The sequence below is a fragment of the Nycticebus coucang genome, chromosome 7 (assembly GCF_027406575.1).
Source record: "Nycticebus coucang isolate mNycCou1 chromosome 7, mNycCou1.pri, whole genome shotgun sequence".
In the NCBI taxonomy this organism is placed as follows: domain Eukaryota; kingdom Metazoa; phylum Chordata; class Mammalia; order Primates; family Lorisidae; genus Nycticebus; species Nycticebus coucang.
In genome coordinates this window covers 98,555,109-98,574,487 of record NC_069786.1, presented here as the reverse complement: position 1 = coordinate 98,574,487, position 19,379 = coordinate 98,555,109, and the positions used below count along the sequence as shown (strand labels likewise).

The 19,379-nt window shown below is 42.3% G+C and overlaps 1 protein-coding gene and 1 pseudogene across 1 annotated transcript in view; one reads left to right on the top strand and one right to left on the bottom strand.

Annotated features, from left to right (window-relative positions):
* The window catches only part of CASP8 (caspase 8), a 52,691-nt gene extending 41,997 nt beyond the window's left edge, over window positions 1-10,694 (bottom strand). The window contains exons 1-2 of the mRNA XM_053596625.1: window positions 10,629-10,694; window positions 590-659 (exon numbers count right to left, since the gene is read on the bottom strand). Of these exons, the coding sequence (XP_053452600.1) occupies window positions 590-596 (7 nt within the window). The 5' untranslated portion in view covers window positions 597-659; window positions 10,629-10,694. The remainder of the gene's footprint in view (window positions 1-589; window positions 660-10,628) is intronic.
* On the top strand, window positions 10,685-11,170 carry LOC128589851 (60S ribosomal protein L27a-like; annotated as a pseudogene).
* Window positions 11,171-19,379: the final 8,209 nt, after the last annotated feature.

The following is a 19,379-nucleotide window of genomic DNA, read 5'->3' as shown; positions in this document are numbered from 1 at the left end:
CTTAAAAAAAAACAAACCCAAAAGATAGGAAGATTATTCCCTGAAATAAGTTTTTTCTCCACTTTAAGACAATTCAGTCCTCACTTTTTGCAAAGGAAATTCATCTTTTCCTCCATAAAAAGAGGATTTCAAGAATATCTGTGGTAGTAACAATTAAAACACATTCATTGAAAAGAAAGGGCGATGATTTTTTTTTCCTTCAAAGCTGTTAGTGAGTATAACACACATCTTAGTAGATGTATAAGCAAGGTTACGAAATTAAGTTTTTGTGGTTTACAACACTAACACATACTGGGTTTTTTTTCTGTTTTTTTCGTTTGTTTGTTTTCTTGAGACAGTCTCAAGCTGTCGCCTTGGGTAGAGTGCTGTGGTTCTGTGATTGCATAGCTCACAGCAACCTCCAACTATGAGGCTCAAGTGAATCTCTGGCCTCAGTTTTACTATTTTTAGTAGAGGCAAGTTCTCACTTTTGCTGGAACTCGTGGGCTTAAGCTATCCACCAGCCTCGGCCTACCAGAGTGCTAGCATTACAGGCATGAGCCACCACCTCCGGACTAAACTGGTTCTGAGGAAATGAGTCATCCCTCACCTGACATAACATCCTGTATGGGACCAGAAATTCACCCAGTAGCGCTCTTCAAAAGTCACCGTTGGTATTCCTGGAAAAGATAAAATAAAAACCTCAAGTGTAAAGCAGGCAAGAGATTTGAACATACGCTTCACCAAAAAGATATATAGATGGAAAATAAACATATGAAAAGATATTCACCATCACATGTCACTAGAGAACCCCAAATTAAAACAACAATGAGATATCATACCACATCTTCCAGGATTGCTAAAATCCAGAACACTGACAATACCAGATGTTTGTGAGGATGTGGGGCATCAGGAACTCTCATCACTGCAGGTGGAATAAAAAAAAAATGGCACAGCCACTCCGGAAAACAGTCTGGCAGCCAAAGCGAAATACATATTCTAACTGCACAATCCAGAAATCGCATTTCTAAGTATTTATCCAAATTAGTTGAAAATGTATGTTCACACAAACACCTGCACATGAATATTTTTAGCAGCTCTATTCATAATTCATAACTGCCAAAAGCTTGAAGCAAGGCCAAGTGTAATGGCTCATGCCTGTAATCCCAGCACGCTAGGAGGCCAAGCTGGGAGGATCACTTAAGGCCAAAAGTTCAAGACCAGCCTGAGCAACATAGGGAGATCCTTGTCTCTACAAGAAAATAAGAAAAATTAGCCGGCTGTGTTGGCACACACCTGTAGTCCCAGCTATTTGAGATGCTGAGGCAGGAGGATGACTTGAGCCCAGGAGTTTCAGGTTACATAGTGAACCATGATGAAGTCACTGCGCTCTAGCACTGGCTATGTAGTGAGACCCCATTGCCAAAAAAAAAAAAAAAAAAAATCTGGAAGCAACCAACGTGTCCTTCAATAAATGAATGGATAGAGGTGGAGAGCAAGATGGTGGCCAAGTAACAGCTTCCTTGCATCTGGGCACCGTGAGCCTGGGGAGATAAGACTCCAGGCATCTCTGGCTGGTGGGATCTTCCTTTAATCATCCCTTTGAGGATACAGGGAGTCAGCGAGAGACTTCTGGACCCCAAGAGGAGGACAAAAACAGTGGAAAACTGGCAAGTAATCTCGTGTGTTCGATGGGTCTAATCCTGCGAGAACTGTAAGTGCAGCAGCAGTGAGACTGCAAACCGGAAAGGCCTTACCTGTGATCTGTTTCGGTGTTTTTGGACTTGGCACTCAGTTGAACTGCCTTGGGGAGAGCTTGAGGGGGAGTGCGGAGAACTTTGGGCGTCGTCTGGGCCCCAGACTGAGCCGCTGAGCCAGACGGAAGGAGCTAATAGTGTTTGGCTGAGGGTTCCAGGGAGCCATTGTGAGAGAACTGCCCCAACAAGGTTCGCCCTAGGGGCTGCAGAGCAAGGATCGGGTGGGACCTAGTAACCTAGTGACTGAGCAGCCTAAAGGCAGGGTCTGAGCCGCCTTACAGCCCCAACCCTCAGGGGCAGAGTAAGACTGGTTTTGGCAAACTGGGTAAGTGGATAGCCACTTCAGCAGTGATTCCAGCGACAAACACTTTCCTGGGAAAGCTTCTGCTTAGCAAATTTAGAAGCTTAAAGTGCCTTTTAAGAGGGCTGAAGAGAGACTTAGGGTGGCTACCCTGTGGAGTTTGAGAAATCAGCGGAGGCCTCCAGTCGTATCAGCATTGTGATTAACATCTCAGACCCTAGAAGACCACCTGTTGCCCAGACAATATTCAACAAGATATATACTGCTTTGTTTTTGGTTGTTTTTTATTTTTTTATTATTTTTTTTTTTGGTCTATCAAACCTTCAAGGAAGAGCTGTATTGCAGAAATTATTCCAAAAAATCGAGGAAGAAGGAATCTTCCCCAACACATTCTATGAAGCAAACATCACCCTAATACCAAAACCAGGAAAAGATACAACCAAAAAGGAGAATTTCAGACCAATCTCACTCATGAATATAGATGCAAAAATTCTCAACAAAATCCTAGCCAATAGATTACAGCTTATCATCAAAAAAGTCATTCATCATGATCAAGTAGGCTTCATCCCAGGGATGCAAGGCTGGTTTAACATACGCAAGTCCATAAACATTATCTACCATATTAACAGAGGCAAAAATAAAGATCATATGATCCTCTCAATAGATGCAGAAAAAGCATTTGATAAAATCCAGCATCCTTTTCTAACTAGAACACTGCAGAATATAGGCATAGGCAGCACATTTCTAAAACTGATTGAAGCTATCTATGACAAACCCACAGCTAATATTTTACTAAATGGAGTAAAACTGAAAGCTTTTCCTCTTAAAACTGGAACCAGACAAGGTTGTCCTCTGTCACCTTTACTATTCAACATAGTGCTGGAAGTTCTAACCAATACAATTAGGCAAGACAAGGAAATAAAGGGAATCCAAATGGGAGCAGAGGAGGTCAAACTCTCCCTCTTTGCTGACAACATGACTCCACCACAAGACTCCTAGAAGTCATCAAAAAATACAGTAATGTTTCAGGATATAAAATCAATGTCCACAAGTCAGTAGCCTTTGTATACGCCAATAACAGTCAAGATGAGAAGCTAATTAAGGACAAAGCTCTCTTCACCATAGTTTCAAAGGAAATGAAATACCTAGGAATATACCTAACGAAAGAGGTGAAGGATCTCTATAAAGAAAATTATGAAATCCTCAGAAAGGAAATAGCAGAAGATTTTAACAAATGGAAGAACACACCATGCTCATGGATGGGTAGAATCAACATTGTTAAAATGTCTATACTTCCCAAAGCAATCTACCTATTCAATGCCATTCCTATCAAAATACCAACATCGTACTTTCAAGATTTGGAAAAAATGATTCTGCGTTTTGTATGGAACCAGAAAAAAAACCCGTATAGGTAAGGCAGTTCTTAGTAATAAAAATAAAGCTGGGGGCATCAGCATACCAGATTTTAGTCTATACTACAAAGCCATAGTGGTCAAGACAGCATGGTACTGGCACAAAAATGGAGACATAGACACTTGGAATCGAATACAAAACCAAGAAATGAAACTAACATCTTACAACCACCTAATCTTCGATAAACCAAACAAGAACATGCCTTGGGGGAAAGACTCCCTATTCAATAAATGGTGTTGGGAGAACTGGATATCCACATGTAAAAGACTGAAACTGGACCCACACCTTTCCCCACTCACAAAAATTGATTCAAGATGGATAAAGGACTTAAATTTAAGGCATGAAACAATAAAAATCCTCAAAGAAAGCATAGGAAAAACACTGGAAGATATTGGCCTGGGGAAAGACTTCACGAAGAAGACTGCCATGGCAATTATAACAACAACAAAAATAAACAAATGGGACTTCATTAAACTGAAAAGCTTCTGTACAGCCAAGGAGACAATAACCAAAGCAAAGAGACAACCTACACAATGGGAAAGGATATTTGCATATTTTCAATCAGACAAAAGCTTGATAACTAGGATCTATAGAGAACTCAAATTAATCCACATGAAAAAAGCCAACAATCCCATATATCAATGGGCAAGAGACATGAATAGAACCTTCTCTAAAGGAGACAGACGAATGGCTAACAAACATATGAAAAAATGTTCATCATCCCTATCTATTAGAGAAGTGCAAATCAAAACCACCCTGAGATACCTTCTAACCCCAGTGAGAATGGCCCACATCACAAAATCTCAAAACTGCAGATGCTGGTGTGTGGAAAGAAGGGAAAACTTTCACACTGCTGGTGGGACTGCAAACTAGTACAACCTTTCTGGAAGGAAGTATGGAGAAACCTCAAAGCACTCAAGCTAGACCTCCCATTTGATCCTGCAATCCCATTACTCGGCATCTACCCAAAAGGAAAAAATCCTTTTATCATAAGGACACTTGTACTAGACTGTTTATTGCAGCTCAATTTACAATCGCCAAAATGTGGAAACAGCCTAAATGCCCACCAACCCAGGAATGGATTAACAAGCTGTGGTAATGTAATACTAATCAGCTATTAAAAAAAATGGAGACTTTACATCCTTCATATTAACCTGGATGGAAGTGGAAGACGTTATTCTTAGTAAAGCATCACAAGAATGGAGAAGCATGAATCCTATGTACTCAATTTTGATATGAGGACAATTAATGACAATTAAGGGCATGTGGGGGAGGGAGGAAAAGCAGAGAGAGGGAAGGAGGGAGGGGGGTGGGGCCTTGGTGTGTGCCACACCTTCTGGGGGCAAGACATGATTGCAAGAGGGATTTTACCTAACAAATGCAATCAGTGTAACCTGGCTTATTGTACCCTCAATGAATCCCCAACAATAAAAAAATTAAAAAAAGGAAGAAAAATAAATAAATGGATGGATAAACTGTAGCGCATCCATACCATGGAATATTATTCAGCCATAAAAAGAAATGAGCTATCAAGCCATAAAAAGACATGGAGGATAGCCGGGCGTTGTGGCCGGCGCCTGTAGTCCCAGCTGCTCGGGAGGCTGAGGCAAGAAAATCGCTTAAGCCCAGGAGTTGGAGGTTGCTGTGAGCTGTGTGAGGCTACGGCACTCTACCGAGGGCCATAAAGTGAGACTCTGTCTCTACAAAAAAAAAAAAAAAGACATGGAGGAACCTTAAATGCATATCACTAAATGAGAAAGGGTGGCCTGAAAAGGCTACAGGCTGCATAATTCCAACTATCTGACATTCTGAAAAAACTGTTGAGACAGTAAAAAGATCAGTGGTTAACAGGGACTCAGTACAGAAAAGATGAGTAGGCAGAGCACAGGGGATTTTTACAGCAGTGAAATTGTTCTATATGGTAGCATAATGGTGGCTACATAACATGCATTTGGAAAACCCAATAGAATGTGCAACACCAAAATAATTTCCTAATGGAAACTCTGAGACTTTGATTAGTAATAATTCATTGAGAGGGTTCTTGATCCACTACCATCAAAATAGGGCACATTGGCATATTTTAAGCTAAAGGAATTTTCTTTTTTTTTTTTTTGTAGAGACAGAGTCTCACTTTATGGCCCTCAGCAGAGTGCCGTGGCCTCACACAGCTCCCAGCAACCTCCAGCTCTTGGGCTTAAGCGATTCTCTTGCCTCAGCCTCCCGAGTAGCTGGGACTACAGGCGCCCGCCACAACGCCCGGCTATTTTTTGGTTGCAGTTTGGCCGGGGCCGGGTTTGAACCCGCCACCCTCGGTATATGGGGCCGGCGCCTCACCGACTGAGCCACAGGCGCCGCCCAAGCTAAAGGAATTTTCAAAAATAGCATGTGCAGGAAGGATTTTCTGATCTTCACCCAAAGCACAGCATAAACCCCTCACGGGAGAGAGAAATCTAGACAAACAGGCCTTGCTAAGCCTCCCCCAAGTACCACACTTACTTTGAGATGGGTGCCAGCAGCCTCGTGGTGCCAGCTGCCCCATCACCCCCATAAGATGGACACTGCGGTCTCACGACGGCCTCACACCAAAGGGGAAAAGGAGGTAAATGAAATGATGCCAAGTACCATCACTCATAGATGGGTCCCGATCAGGCCAGAACGGAACAAGATAAGAACTAATGAGCCAAGTACTTGTCACCATGAGGGTTAACAAGCTAAGTGCTGTGACAAATCGTTTTACTTATTCGCTCATTGCCAGATCTGCTTTATGTGACCTTTATGTTACCTATCTGCCAATCCACTAAAATTGCAAGGTTCACTTCTGTAAAACGGGTCCTCGTGACCCCGCGCTTGCTTTTTGCTTCTTTTGCCAATTTTCTTTTTGCTTCTAATTGACAACTTTCAGACTAGTAAAACCCCAGCTTCGCACCCCTCAATGCTCTCACTTAGTCTCCTTTTGAACTTCTAATTTGAGTCACTGTCCTCATCTCGCCCCATAAGAACTTCCAACCCTGCTCTGTGCCTCCAGGCCTGTCTATTCTCTATCAAATCTATGCCAAACTTTGTTTCTTGGGGTCTTCACTTCCTAATGAAGGCTTCCATGTTACATAAAACTATATGAAATAAATGTGCATACTTTTCACTTGTTACTCTGTCTTTTGTCATAAAAGGAAAATATATTTGCCTTCCCCTACAGTATCAATACTGGTTCATCCTTTTGTACAAACGCTTTATCTACACTAATGCAGGATGTTAATAACAGGGAAACATATGGCTGGGTGCAGTGGCTCATGCCTGTCATCCTAGCACCTTGGGAGGCCAGGGAAGGAGGATCACCTGAGCTCGGGAGCTCAAAGCCACCCTGAACAAGAGCAATCTCTCTCTCTAAAAACAGAAAATTAGCTCAGTTTCATAGCAGGTATCTGGAGTCCCAGCTACTCTACTAAAAATAGAAAAATTAGCTGGGTGTGATAGCAGGCACCTGGAGTCCTAGCTACTCAGGAAGCTGAGGCAGGAGAATGGCTTGAACCCAAGAGTTTGAGGGTGCTGTGAGCTATGCCATGGCTCTCTAGCCTGGGCAACAGAATGTGACTCTGTCTCAAAAATAAAAATAAAAAATAAGAAAATGGCAATGCCCGTGGCTCAAAGGAGTAGGGCGCCGGCCCTTTATGCTGGCGGTGGCAGGTTCAAACCCAGCCCCTGCCAAAAACTGCAAAAAAAAACACACAAGAAATAGGTGGAGGGGAGACTGGGGAGGAGGAATATAGGTACTCTGTGTACTTTCTGCTCAATTCTTCTGTACACTTAAAAATGTTTCCTAGGGGCAGTGCCTGTGGCTCAGTCAGTAAGGCGCCGGCCCCATATACCGAGGGTGGCGGGTTCAAACCCGGCCCCGGCCAAACTGCAACCAAAAAAAAAAAAAAAAAAATAGCCGGGCGTTGTGGCGGGCGCCTGTAGTCCCAGCTACACAGGAGGCTGAGGCAAGAGAATCGCTTAAGCCCAGGAGTTGGAGGTTGCTGTGAGCTGTGTGATGCCATGGCACTCTACCAAGGGCCATAAAGTGAGACCCTGTCTCTACAAAAAAAAAAAAAAAAAATGTTTCCTAAATTAAAGTCTATCAATTTAAATGGATAAAGATGACAATGCAGTGAAATGAAGAAAGGATGGTCTTTTTACTAAATAATGACACACCCATTGGATAGCCATATAAAAATAAAGTGAACCTCCATTTCCTACCTCCACAAAATTTAAATTCAGATGCATCATAAACCTAAATAGGAGAGTGAAGGCAAGAAAACTTTTAGGAACAGCCCTAATAGACTATCTTTGTGATATTGGAGTAGACAAATTGTGTGAAGAGGAAGCCCCGACAGAAACGAAAGCTTAGAAGCGAAGTGACTCAGCTGGAACCACACAGCCACCATGTCTGCATAGTGGCCGCTGGGACACCAAAGCCAAAGGCTCTTCAACACGACACAAAAAGTGCTGAGGGAAAACTCATCAGCAGGCCCATTTTAGCATTAAGAGCTTCTTTTCAGAAAAATGCCAGAAGGCAGGCTAGCTGATGGAAGAAATGCCTGATGCACGAGCCACCTCCAAGAGGTGTCGGTAAGTGAAAGGGAAGTTGCAGAATGGTGGCAACAGGGTAGTGACCGGATATGGGCAGAAATTACAGGAGAAATTACATAATGGTGTGTCCTCTGCATTCTAGCCGCTTTGATATTGTTACTGAGAGTCTCACTCAGGCTCGGAGAGTCCCTCACAGGGTTCCCTCTGCCAGGCCTTCTCACAACCCTCCCCAAGGCGGTGCAAAGTGACCCCTGCACTGGCTCAGCCCTGTCGTGCAGTTCCTCTTACCCTGCATTTCCTCCCATTTTGTTCTGGATATTTTTCTTTTTCTTTCTTTCTTTTTTTTTTTATTGTTGTTGTTGCAGTTTTGGGCCAGGGCAGGTTTGAACCCGCCACCTCCGATATATGGGACCAGTGCCCTACTCCTTGAGCCACAGGCACCAGCCATTCATTATTGAGATCATAGAGAAAGAGAGATTTAATCACTATGACTAAAGAAGTGGAATGTTTAGCCTCAGAAGTCGAGGCTGTCATGTCAGTAACAGACTGTGTTAATGGGGATTCTTCAGGGAAATTCAGCAATAGGATTGGGGCAGAGATGGTGCTGAAGATAGGACATAGCCAGGAGAAAGGAGCTTCCAGCCGTGCAACGTACAGGGACTCAATGGGCTCTCCGTGGATTCCAAAAGTGACTTGTGATTTGTATGCATTCAGGTAAAAGAAAAGTTATCACGGAGGCTGGGCTCGGTGGCTCAAACCTGTAATCCTGGCATTCTGGGAGGCCGAGGAGGATGGATTGCTTGAGCTCAAGAATTCGAGAGCAGCCTGAGCAAGAGCAAGACCCTGTCTCTAATAAAAATAGAGAAAACTCGGCGGCGCCTATGGCTCAGTGAGCAGGGTGCCGGCCCCATATGCCGAGGGTGGCGGGTTCAAACCCAGCCCCAGCCAAACTGCAACAAAAAAATAGCTGGGCGTTGTGGCGGGCGCCTGTAGTCCCAGCTACTCGGGAGGCTGAGGCAGGAGAATCACCTAAGCCCAAGAGTTGGAGGTTGCTGTGAGCTGTGATGCCACAGCACTCTACCGAGGGCCATAAAGTGAGACTCTGTCTCTACAAAAAAAAAAAAAATAGAGAAAACTAGCTAGGCATTGTGGTGGGCACCTGTAGTCCTAACTGGGAGGCTAAAGCAAGAGAGTAACTGGAGCCCAAGAGTTTGAGGTTGCTGTGAGCTGTGACATCATGGCACTCTACCCAGGGCACAGATTGAGACTCTGTCTCAAAAAAAGAAAAGAAAGGAAAGGAAAAGAAAAGAGGCTGGGCATGGTGGCTCACGCCTGTAGTCCCAGCACTGTGGGAGGCCAAGACGGTGGATTTCCTGAGCTTGGAGATTCGAGACCAGTATGAGCAGGAGTGAGCCAGAGTGAAACCCCGTCTCTACCAAAAAAAAAGCCGGACGTTGTGGCGGGCGCCTGTAATCCCAGCTACTTGGGAGGCAAAGGGCAAGAGAATTCCTAAAGGAAGAACAGAAAAAAAGAAAGAAAGAAAGAAAATAAGAAAAAATCTTCAAACTAAAAAGAGTGAAAGCCAGCTGAAATTGAAAGCAAAAATAAAAAAGAAAGAAAGAAAAGAAAAAGAATCACCTTAATGTCCCAGTGGCCACCAGACACACTCCAACAGCCTAGGCAACTCTAGAATCAGACTGAGTCCTTCCTTAATTTTCACAAATCTTACCAAAGGGCAATTACAGCTCCTTCTTTTTGGGGATGTGTTCTGAAAGGAGCAGCCTTGCAAAAATTATAAAAATTAACAGGAAAACACCTGATCCTATAATTTGCTAATAACAGTTAAAGATCAATTCTATAAATTCTCTTGCTGGGCACCCTGTGGCTTTTTATTTTCACAAGCCATCATTCTTATCAAATAAACAGTTCCAGAAACAAAGTCAAATGAAGGACATTTTGCTAGGGCTCCTATCAACACAACTTACAACTTCTGTAATTTCTGCCGGCAGAAGAGTCTCCTAGCAAACCAACATGAAATGGTTGGGATCTGAACAGGAAATGCGGCTCACTTCTCCCATGGCTGCATGACAGGCCCTGGTATAGAATGGAGAGAACACAGTCTGGAAAGTCAGGCAGCTGAACTAGGGTGAGGCTGTTCATGCAGCCGGCAGCCCAGTTTCCACATTCCAAAGTGTGGAAAGTAGACTAGACAATCTCTAAGAACACTTTCAGTCCAAACCCTGATAATTGCATGACGATTTGCTCAATCTTTTTTTCCAGTTAGAGTCTCTAAAATTATAATCAGGGCTTGGTTCCCATAGCCCAGTGGTTAGGGCGCAAGCCTCATACACCAAGGGTAGCGGATTCAAACCTGGCCTGGGCCGGCTAAAATGATAATTAGGATATTCATTCATTTTATATATTTATACACACACACATATATGGTTGTTGGTTTTATTCTAGCATAAAGAAGTGAAGGAAACTGAAAAAGCTCTAACCTTCATGATGTGATTCAGTTTGATTTTTCCTTATATTAAAATGAAAAGGACATGTCTAGTTCTGAGACACAGTGGCATAGATTCACTTTCCTTCTCCCCTCTAAGTACACTTACACATCCTGAGAATAATTCAACAATTGCACAACTCTTCTTTCGTTTTGGCCGCCGACATGCCATCCGGACTGAGGAAGACCCAGAAGCTTTGGGACCACGTGAGCCACGGCCATGGTCGTATCGGCAAGCACAGGAAGCCCCCAGGAGGCTGAGGTAATGCTGGTGGCATGCATCATCACATGGTCAACTTCAACAAATATCACCCAGGTTACTTTGGGAGAGTTGGTATGAGGCATTACCACTTAAAGAGGAACCAGAGCTATTGCCCAACTGTCAACCTTGATAAATTGTGGACATTGGTCAGTGAGCAGACCCAGGTAAATGCTGCCAAAAAACAAGACTGGAGCTGCTCCCATCATTGATGTGGTATGATCGGGCTACTACAACGTTCTGGGTAAGGGAAACTCCCAAAGCAGCCCGTCATTGTGAAGGCCAAATTCTTCAGCTGAAGAGCTGAAGAGAAGATTAAGGGTGTTGGAGGGGCTTGTGTCCTGGTGGCTTGAAGCCACATGGAGGGGAGGTTCATTAAATGCTATTTCCTTATGATCTGAGTATAGGTTCTTTGGTATCTCTGCCTTACCTGCATATTAGGAGTCCACTTAATGGGTTGTCTAAGGGTATGAGGACATAGGTTCCTGCTGACTACCCTCAAAGTGCATAGTAAAAATAGAACCAAGGCTTAGAGACAAACGTGAGAATGATACCTATTGACAATTAAAGTATCTATTTAAAAGACCATTTGTGTTGCACTTTGAATTTTACAGTAAGTGGGAGAACACCACTATTCCATATGGCTCAAAAGGAACAAAGTTTCCATATATGTTAAAAGTGGGCTAAATTCCAGAAAGCAGTTGTCATGAAATTCATAGGTCCCTGTGCATCAGAATCTTAATGCTCAAAGATAGACTCATGAATAAGTTTTCTTTCTAGTCTGAAATATATCTCAGAGAAAATTGGGAAATCCTGAAGGCTGGAAACTGGTATTGGGTTTCATGACCAATGCTTGCTTACAAATAGAATCCTTAAGATCTTTGTGTATCTCAGGGTTAACTGTAATTTGCGACAGTTCTATAGCTGTTTCTGAGACTTTGAACCAAAATAACAATCTAGAATCTGGGCAAAGAAATAATTAAGATGTTTGGGTGGCGTCTGTGGCTAAAGGAGTAGGGTGCCGGTCCCATATGCCAGAGGTGGCGGGTTCAAACCCAGCCTCGGCCAAAAACCACAAAAAAAAAAAAAAAAGAAAGAAAGAATTAAGATGTCACTTAAACTACTGTGTAGCACTACTTGTTTTCTTTGGTGGTCTGTGGGGTCAGACATAGACAAATCTGTCAGGACAACTTTTGGATATTGGGGATCAAATGTCAGGAAGCAAAAGGGAGATACTTTTACATTGACTTAGATAAGAACAGGAAAGAATAATGAGTCATGAAGCATTTATATAGTGGTGTAATATTAAATGCACTGTTGGAATGTGCAACTTATATATGGAGGAAGGTAAAACTAAGGGCTCTCCATTAGTGCCTTTTAGAGTTAAAAGGGAGCAGAGACTAAGGATCTGCAGAAGGTTGTCAGTAGTTGGGAGTGGGCTCAGTTTGGTTTCTACCTAGCTGCTGTGTGACTTTCTTTTCTTTTTTTTTAATTATGTTAAAATGCATACTGGAGGGTCATATATATTAGGCAAAATGGAAAACATGCACCTCCTTTTGACATAGTGACAACGTGTAAACTTGTAAGCGCAGATGCAGTCATTAACCTTCATGAGATTGTCAAGGGAAACTAGCCCTTGCAGAGGGAATGGCAAAATGGTGAGTTTCAGGAAACCCACGTGGAAAGGTTATTAGGCAAATGGAAGACTGTGAGCTTAACTATGTAACAGCTGGGTGAAAGGTCTGGTTCTTCTGGGGGTAGCAGTCTTATCACAGAAAACTACATGACATGAAAAGTCAGGTGTTTCACGTGAGTGTATACTAGACAGACTGACCACTTGGCTTTATGGGACTAGAAACTTAATCTTTTATATTTCAGTTTGCAGTGTGTCAATGAACGTTGCTAAAAACAGACTTTGTTGTGTGGTGAAGGGCAGACTGAAAATAGTTTGGAGTCCCCTCTGATGTCTGTGCTTTCTTCAGCCCAAGTTCACTAACATTTTTTAGGAGAAAGCCTATCAAAGCTGCGCATGACGGTTTTTATGAGCAAGCTTTGATAGCCTTGTGCACCCACCAGCAGAGCTGTCTAGCCCACGGGCCCCATGCAGATTATATGAGAACTTTTGCTCTGCGGTGGTGGATAACATAAAAATTGTGCATGAACTTTTGGCCCATCATCTTAAGTTAGTATTTGCGTATTTAATGTGTGGCCTAAGACAACTCTTACAATGTCACTGGAGAAGCCAAAAGATTGTGGACCCCCAATGCCCAGGGTTGATGAGGCTTTCAAATGGGAGCAGAGCTGTCAGATGCCCTCCAACTCAGTGGCAATCAATCTTGTTAACATCTTAGAAGTTATGAAAAATCGGAACACCTAGCTCACTAGGTTAACACCTAATTTTTTTAAAGCTTGAATTAAAGCAGAGGATTTAATTTCTGGCTTTAAAAAAAAAAACAATTGCAGAGGTGGAGAGTGGAAGGCAGGCAAGCTAGGGACCTGGAGACAGGAACAACATCCTATTTTTGTGCCCTGGGTTGTCCTTTTATTCCCACATACGCCAGACTGAAAAGTAAAGAGGCCTGCACCCTACAACCGACAACAGGCCTAGAGTCAAAAGAACAAATAACAAAAACAACAAAAAGAGCAAAGCCTGCTCTCTCTGTCCAAGGACCAGGAAAGGGGTGGCCAAGCAGAAACCTGGTGATTGGCACCTAGGCAGCTGGCCCACTGGGACCTGCTCCTCACTCCAAACCCAGATCAGGGGCAGGTTACCCTGGTGGTCCCCTGAGTCTACAATGAGGAGGTGGGGACTGCGGATGATGAGAGGGTAACTGTCACATTAACTTTTTTTTTGAGATAGTGTCTCACTATGTGGCCCTCGGTAGAGTGCCACGGCATCAAAGCTCATAGCAACCTCCAATTCTAGGGCTTAAGTGATTCTCTTGCCTCAGCCTCCCAAACAGCTGGGACTACAGGTGCCCGCCACAACGCCCGGCTATTTTTTGTTATAGTTGTCATTTCTGTTTAGTTGGCCAGGGTCGGGTTCGAACCTGCCACCCTTGGTGTATGTGGCTGGCGCTATAACCACTGTGCTATGGGTGCCGAGCCACTGTCACATTAATTTAATCTCTAAAGAGAACCATTTACAAGTCAATCTGTCCCCTGCCATCCATCCATTCATTCTTCCAACTATCTAGTCGCCCTCCTTAGTAACTATTTATTGTTCCTCAACAGAATCACCTCTATTCCTCATCTCCCTCTCACCTCTAAAAGGAGAATGTATAAGCTTCTGGGTCCCATTGGGGATACTGGGTAATCACTCTGCTATTCTCCCTGTACATACCATAAATAAATTTGTAGTCTCTTTCTCTTATTGATCTGCCTTATTGTGAGTTGATCATTCAGCGAACCTTACGAGGAAGTTTCCTTTTCCCCTATCCCCACTGTGTCGATACAATATTGTTGACTTGTACCGCAGACCTCTAGGACTAACTTCTCTTGCTTAACTGAAACTTTATGCTTGTTGATTGGTAGTTCTCTTTTTCTTCCTACTCCCAGCCCCTAACAACCACCATTCTGCTCTTTCATTCTGTAAGTTTGACTATTTTAGAAACCACATATAAGTGGAATCATGGGCTCGGCGCCTGTAGCTCAGTGGCTAGGGTACCAGCCACACACATGGAGCTGGCAGGTTCAAACCCAGCCCAGGCCTGCCAAACAACAATGACAACTACAACCAAAAAATAGCCAGGCATTATGGTGGACACCTGTAGTCCTAGCTACTTGGGAGGCTGAGGCAAGAGAATCGCTTAAGCCCAAAAGTTTGAGGTTGCTACCCTGTTTCCCCGAAAACAAGACAGTGTCTTATTTTAAGGTGTGCTCACAAAGATGCGCTAGGTCTTATTTTCAGGGGACGTCTTATCTTTCCTGTTAGTAGGTCTTATTTTTGGAGGATGTCTTATTTTTGGGAAAACAGGGTATGAGCTGTGATGCCACGGCACTCTACCAAGGGCGACAAAAGTGAGACTCTGTCTCAAAATAATAATAATAATAAGTGGAATCACATAGTATTTGTTCTTTCTGGGACTGGCTTATTTCACTTAGCATAATGTCTTTAAGATGCATCCATGTCATCACATATTACAGAATTTCCTTCTTTCATAGGGCTGAATAATATTCTATTATAGGTATATGCCATGTTGTCTTTATCCCTTTCTCTATTTATGGACATTTGAGGTTGTTTGCACATTGCAGCTACTGTGGAAGTGTTGCTATGAACATGAGCATGTGCCATATTTAGAAATCAGGAAGTATGATGCCTCCACTTTTATTCTTCCTCAAGACTGATTGAGCTATTTATAGTCTTTAGTAGTTACTCATAAATTTTAGAACAGTCTTTTCTGTTAAAGAAATGCCTTTGAGGTTTTAATAGAGATTGCATTAAATCTATGCATTGTTTTAGGTAGTATATGCAAGAGACTGAAGGTTTGTGCTGTTTGTATGGTGAAATCTAATCCCCAGTGTGATGGTATTTGGAGGTGGGACATTTGGGTGGTGATTAGGTTATGACGATGGATCCGCCCCCCCCACCATGAATAGGATTAGTGCCTTATGAAAGAGACCCCAGACAGCTCCATCACCCTTCTACCATATGAGGACCCATTGAGAAGATGCCCATCTATAGACACCAAATCTGCTGGAGCCTTGATCTTAGACTCTCCAGCTTCCAGACTGGGAAAGTAAATCTCTGTTATCTACCCAGTCTATGGAGTTCTGTTTTAGCAGTTTAAATGGACTAAAACATTATATATGCTTCAATTTATTCCTGGGCTTTCTATTTTGTTCCAAAGGTCTACGTGTTTGTCTTTAGGCTAGTATACTATTTTGATGACTATAGGTTTGTAATATATTTTGAAACATAATGAAGACCATATATGAAAAGCCCACAGTTAACATAATATACAACAGTGAAAAGAGTTTCATATATGGCTTTTATTTTGTGGAGGTACTTTCCTTCTATTCCTAATTTGTTAAAAGTTTTTATCATGAAAGGATGTTGAATTTTGTTAAGTGCTTTCTTTGCATCTATTGAGGTGAGCATGTGATTTTTGTATCCTTTATTCTGTTCATGTGGTGCTTCGCATTAACTAATTTTTTTTTTTTATTGTTGGGGATTCATTGAGGTACAAGAAACCAACTTACACTGATTGCATTTGTTAGGAAAAGTCCCTCTTATTATTGTGTCTTGTCCCCAAAAGATGTGTCACACACCAAGACCCCCACTCCCTCCCTTCTTCCCTCTCTCTCCTCTCCCCTTCCCCCACCCTCCACTGTGTACTAGGTCATTAATTGTCCTCATATCAAAATTGAGTACATAGAATTCATGCTTCACCATTCTTCGTTTTTTTGTTTTTTTGGTTTTTGGCAGGGGCTAGGTTTGAACCTGCCACCTCTGGCATATGGGACTGGCGCCCTACTCCTTGAGCCACAGGCGCTGCCCTGCTTTGTCATTCTTGTGATGCTTTACTAAGAATAATGTGCTCCATTTCCATCCAGGTTAATACAAAGGATGTAAAGTCTCCGTCTTTTTTAATGGCTGAATAGTCCATGGTATACATATACCACAGCTTGTTAATCCATTCCTGGATTGGTGGGCATTGAGGCTATTTCCACATTTTGGCGATTGTAAATTGAGCTGCCTAGTCAATTTAGTCTAGTGCAAATGTCTTTATAGTAAAAGGATTTTTTTCTTTCTGGGTAAATGCCCAGTAATGGAATTGCAGGATCAAAGGGGAGGTCTAGCTTGAGTTCTTTGAGGGTTCACCATACGTCCTTCCAAAAAGGTTGTACTAGTTTGCAGTCCCACCAGCAACGTAAAAGTGTTCCCTTCTCTCCACATCTACACCAGCATCTACAGTTTTGAGATTTTTGTGATGTGGGCCATTCACACTGGGGTTAGATGATATCTCAGGGTGGTTTTGATTTATAATTGTCTAATAATTAGGGACGATGAGCATTTTGTCATATGTTTGCTTGCCATTCGTCTGTCTTCTTTAGAGAAGGTTCTATTCATCTCTCTTGCCCATTGATACATGGAATTGTTGGCTTTTTTTCATGTGGATTAATTTGAGTCCTCTATAGATCCTAGTTATCAAGCTTTTGTCTGATTGAAAATATGCAAATATCCTTTCCCGGTGTGTAGGGTGTCTCTTTGCTTTGGTTGTTGTCTCCTTACCTATACAGAAGCTTTTCTGTTTAATTACAGCTTTTCAGTTTAATTACATCCCATTTGTTTATTTTTGTTGTTGTTGCAATTGCCATGGCAGTCTTCTTCATGAAGTCTTTCCCCAGGCTGATATTGTCAAGTGTTTTTCCTATGCTTTCTTTGAGGATTTTTATCATTTCTTGCCTTAACTTTAGGTCTTTTATCCATCTTGAATCAATTTTGGTGAGTGGAGAAAGAGCAGATCCAGTTACATGTGGATGTCCAGTTCTCCCAGCACCATTTATTGAATAGGGATTCTTTCCCCCAGTGTATGTTCTTCTTTGGTTTATCAAAGATTAGGTGTCTGTAAGATGTTAGTTTCGTTTCCTGGTTTTCTATTTGATTCCAAATGTCTGTGTCTCTATTTTTATGCCAGTACCATGCTGTTTTGACCACTATGGCCTTGTAGTACAGCTTAAAATCTGGTATGCTGATGCCCATGGCTTTGTTTCTATTATTAAGAACCGCCTTAGCTTAGCTATACGGGGTTTTTTCTGTTTCCATACCAAATGAAGAATTATTACTTTCCAAGTCTGAAAGTATGTTGATATTTTAATGGGGACGGCATTGAATCTGTAGATTGCTTTGGGAAGTATAGACTTTTTAACAATGTGGCTTCTTCCCAGCCGTAAGCATGGTATGTTCCTCATTTGTTAATATCCTGTGCTATTCCTTTTCTTAGGGTTTCATAATTTTCTATATAGAGATTCTTCATCTCTTTTGTTAGGTTTATTCTTAGGTATTTCATTTTCTTTGATGCTATGGTGAAGGGAGTTGTGTCCTTAATTAGCCTCTCATCTTGGCTGTTATTGGGATATACAAAGCCTACTAATTGGACCTAATTGCTGGTATGATGAAACTAAACCCTACTTGGACAATATTTCTTGTGATGATAATAGAGAACGAAGACCAACCTAGGCTGAAGAAAGAAGATTAAATGCCAGCTGGGTACATTGGCTCGTGCCTGCAATCCCAGCACTCTGGGAGGCCAAGGCGGGTGGATCACCTGAGCTCAGGAGTTCCATATCAGTCTGAGCCCCCCATCTCTACTAAAAATAGAGAAATTAGCTGGGCATTGTGGTGGGCACTTGTAGTCCCAGCTACTCAGGAGGCTGAAGCAAGAGGGTCGCTTGAGCCCAAAAGTCTGAGGTTTCTGTGATCTATGACACTACAGCACTCTACAGACGATGATAAAGTGAGACTCTGTCTCAAAAAGAAAAAAATATATTAAATGCCATATCATTTGGAATCTCACTTCATCTAAACTGTGGCCCTGGCAGAGGAGGTCTTGGTTTCCATGGTGGCAGAGGTCATGGTGGTGGCAGAGCTTTTGCTTTTACCACCTCTTCACAATCTCTTGGTGGCTATAGAGGAGGCTGTGGGGAAATAAAGTTCCTGGTAAATGCACTTAATGGTTTGAGAATTGGTTTCTTTCTTTCCAAAGAATGAGGAAGTGAAGGACAGGACTTGTTATTCATTCTCCGCCTCCTGATAGGTCTAGACAGTCATTAAGCAAAGAATAGGATTCCCTCTGTTTCTTCTGGTTCTGTTTTGTTTAGGTTTTTTCTTTAGAAAAAAAATTTTTTTATTTTAAAAAATAGACTAAGAAAACCAAATCTTTCCCTCCTTTAAAACTGGCCTCCTTTAAAACTTTCCCTCCTCTGAAAACAATTAGACAGCATTTGTGTTTCTTTTTATCTTGTAGACAAAGACTTACAAACAACTCCAAAAAATACATCTTCTTTTGCAAAAAGTCACTGTTCAGTATAAATTCTGATACATACAAGGTTTATACAAAAAAAAAAAAATCAGAGTCCACTGATTACCAGAGAATAACTCCTGGTGGGTAATACAAAAAAAAGGGTTTGTTTTCTTACTAATGGGATTATCAGTGGATTTAATTGTATACTATGTTGCATTTTAGTTGTGGTAATACAATAATTTAATGACTTTATACATGAAAATCTAAGCTAAAAAAAAAAAATAGCACCTATGGTTAAGGATGGAAAACTATCGCTCCTTTCTTCAGTATATCTGTTTTTCGGTTCATGAAATTAGAGCACATACAAGAAACTGGATGCTCTGGGAGGCCGAGGTGGGTGGATTGCTTGAGCTCACAGGTTTAAGACCAGTCTGAGCAAGAACAAGACCCCATCTCTAAAAATAGCCAGGTGTTGTGGTGGGCATCTGTAGTCCGAACTTCTCGGGAGGCTGAGACAAGAGTTTAAGCCCAAGAGTTTGAGGTTGCTGTGAGTACCCAATACTTGCTGTGGTTCCCACACCACAGCACGATGCATTAGCTCGCAGAATGATGCATTCCGTCACAGCACAGCACT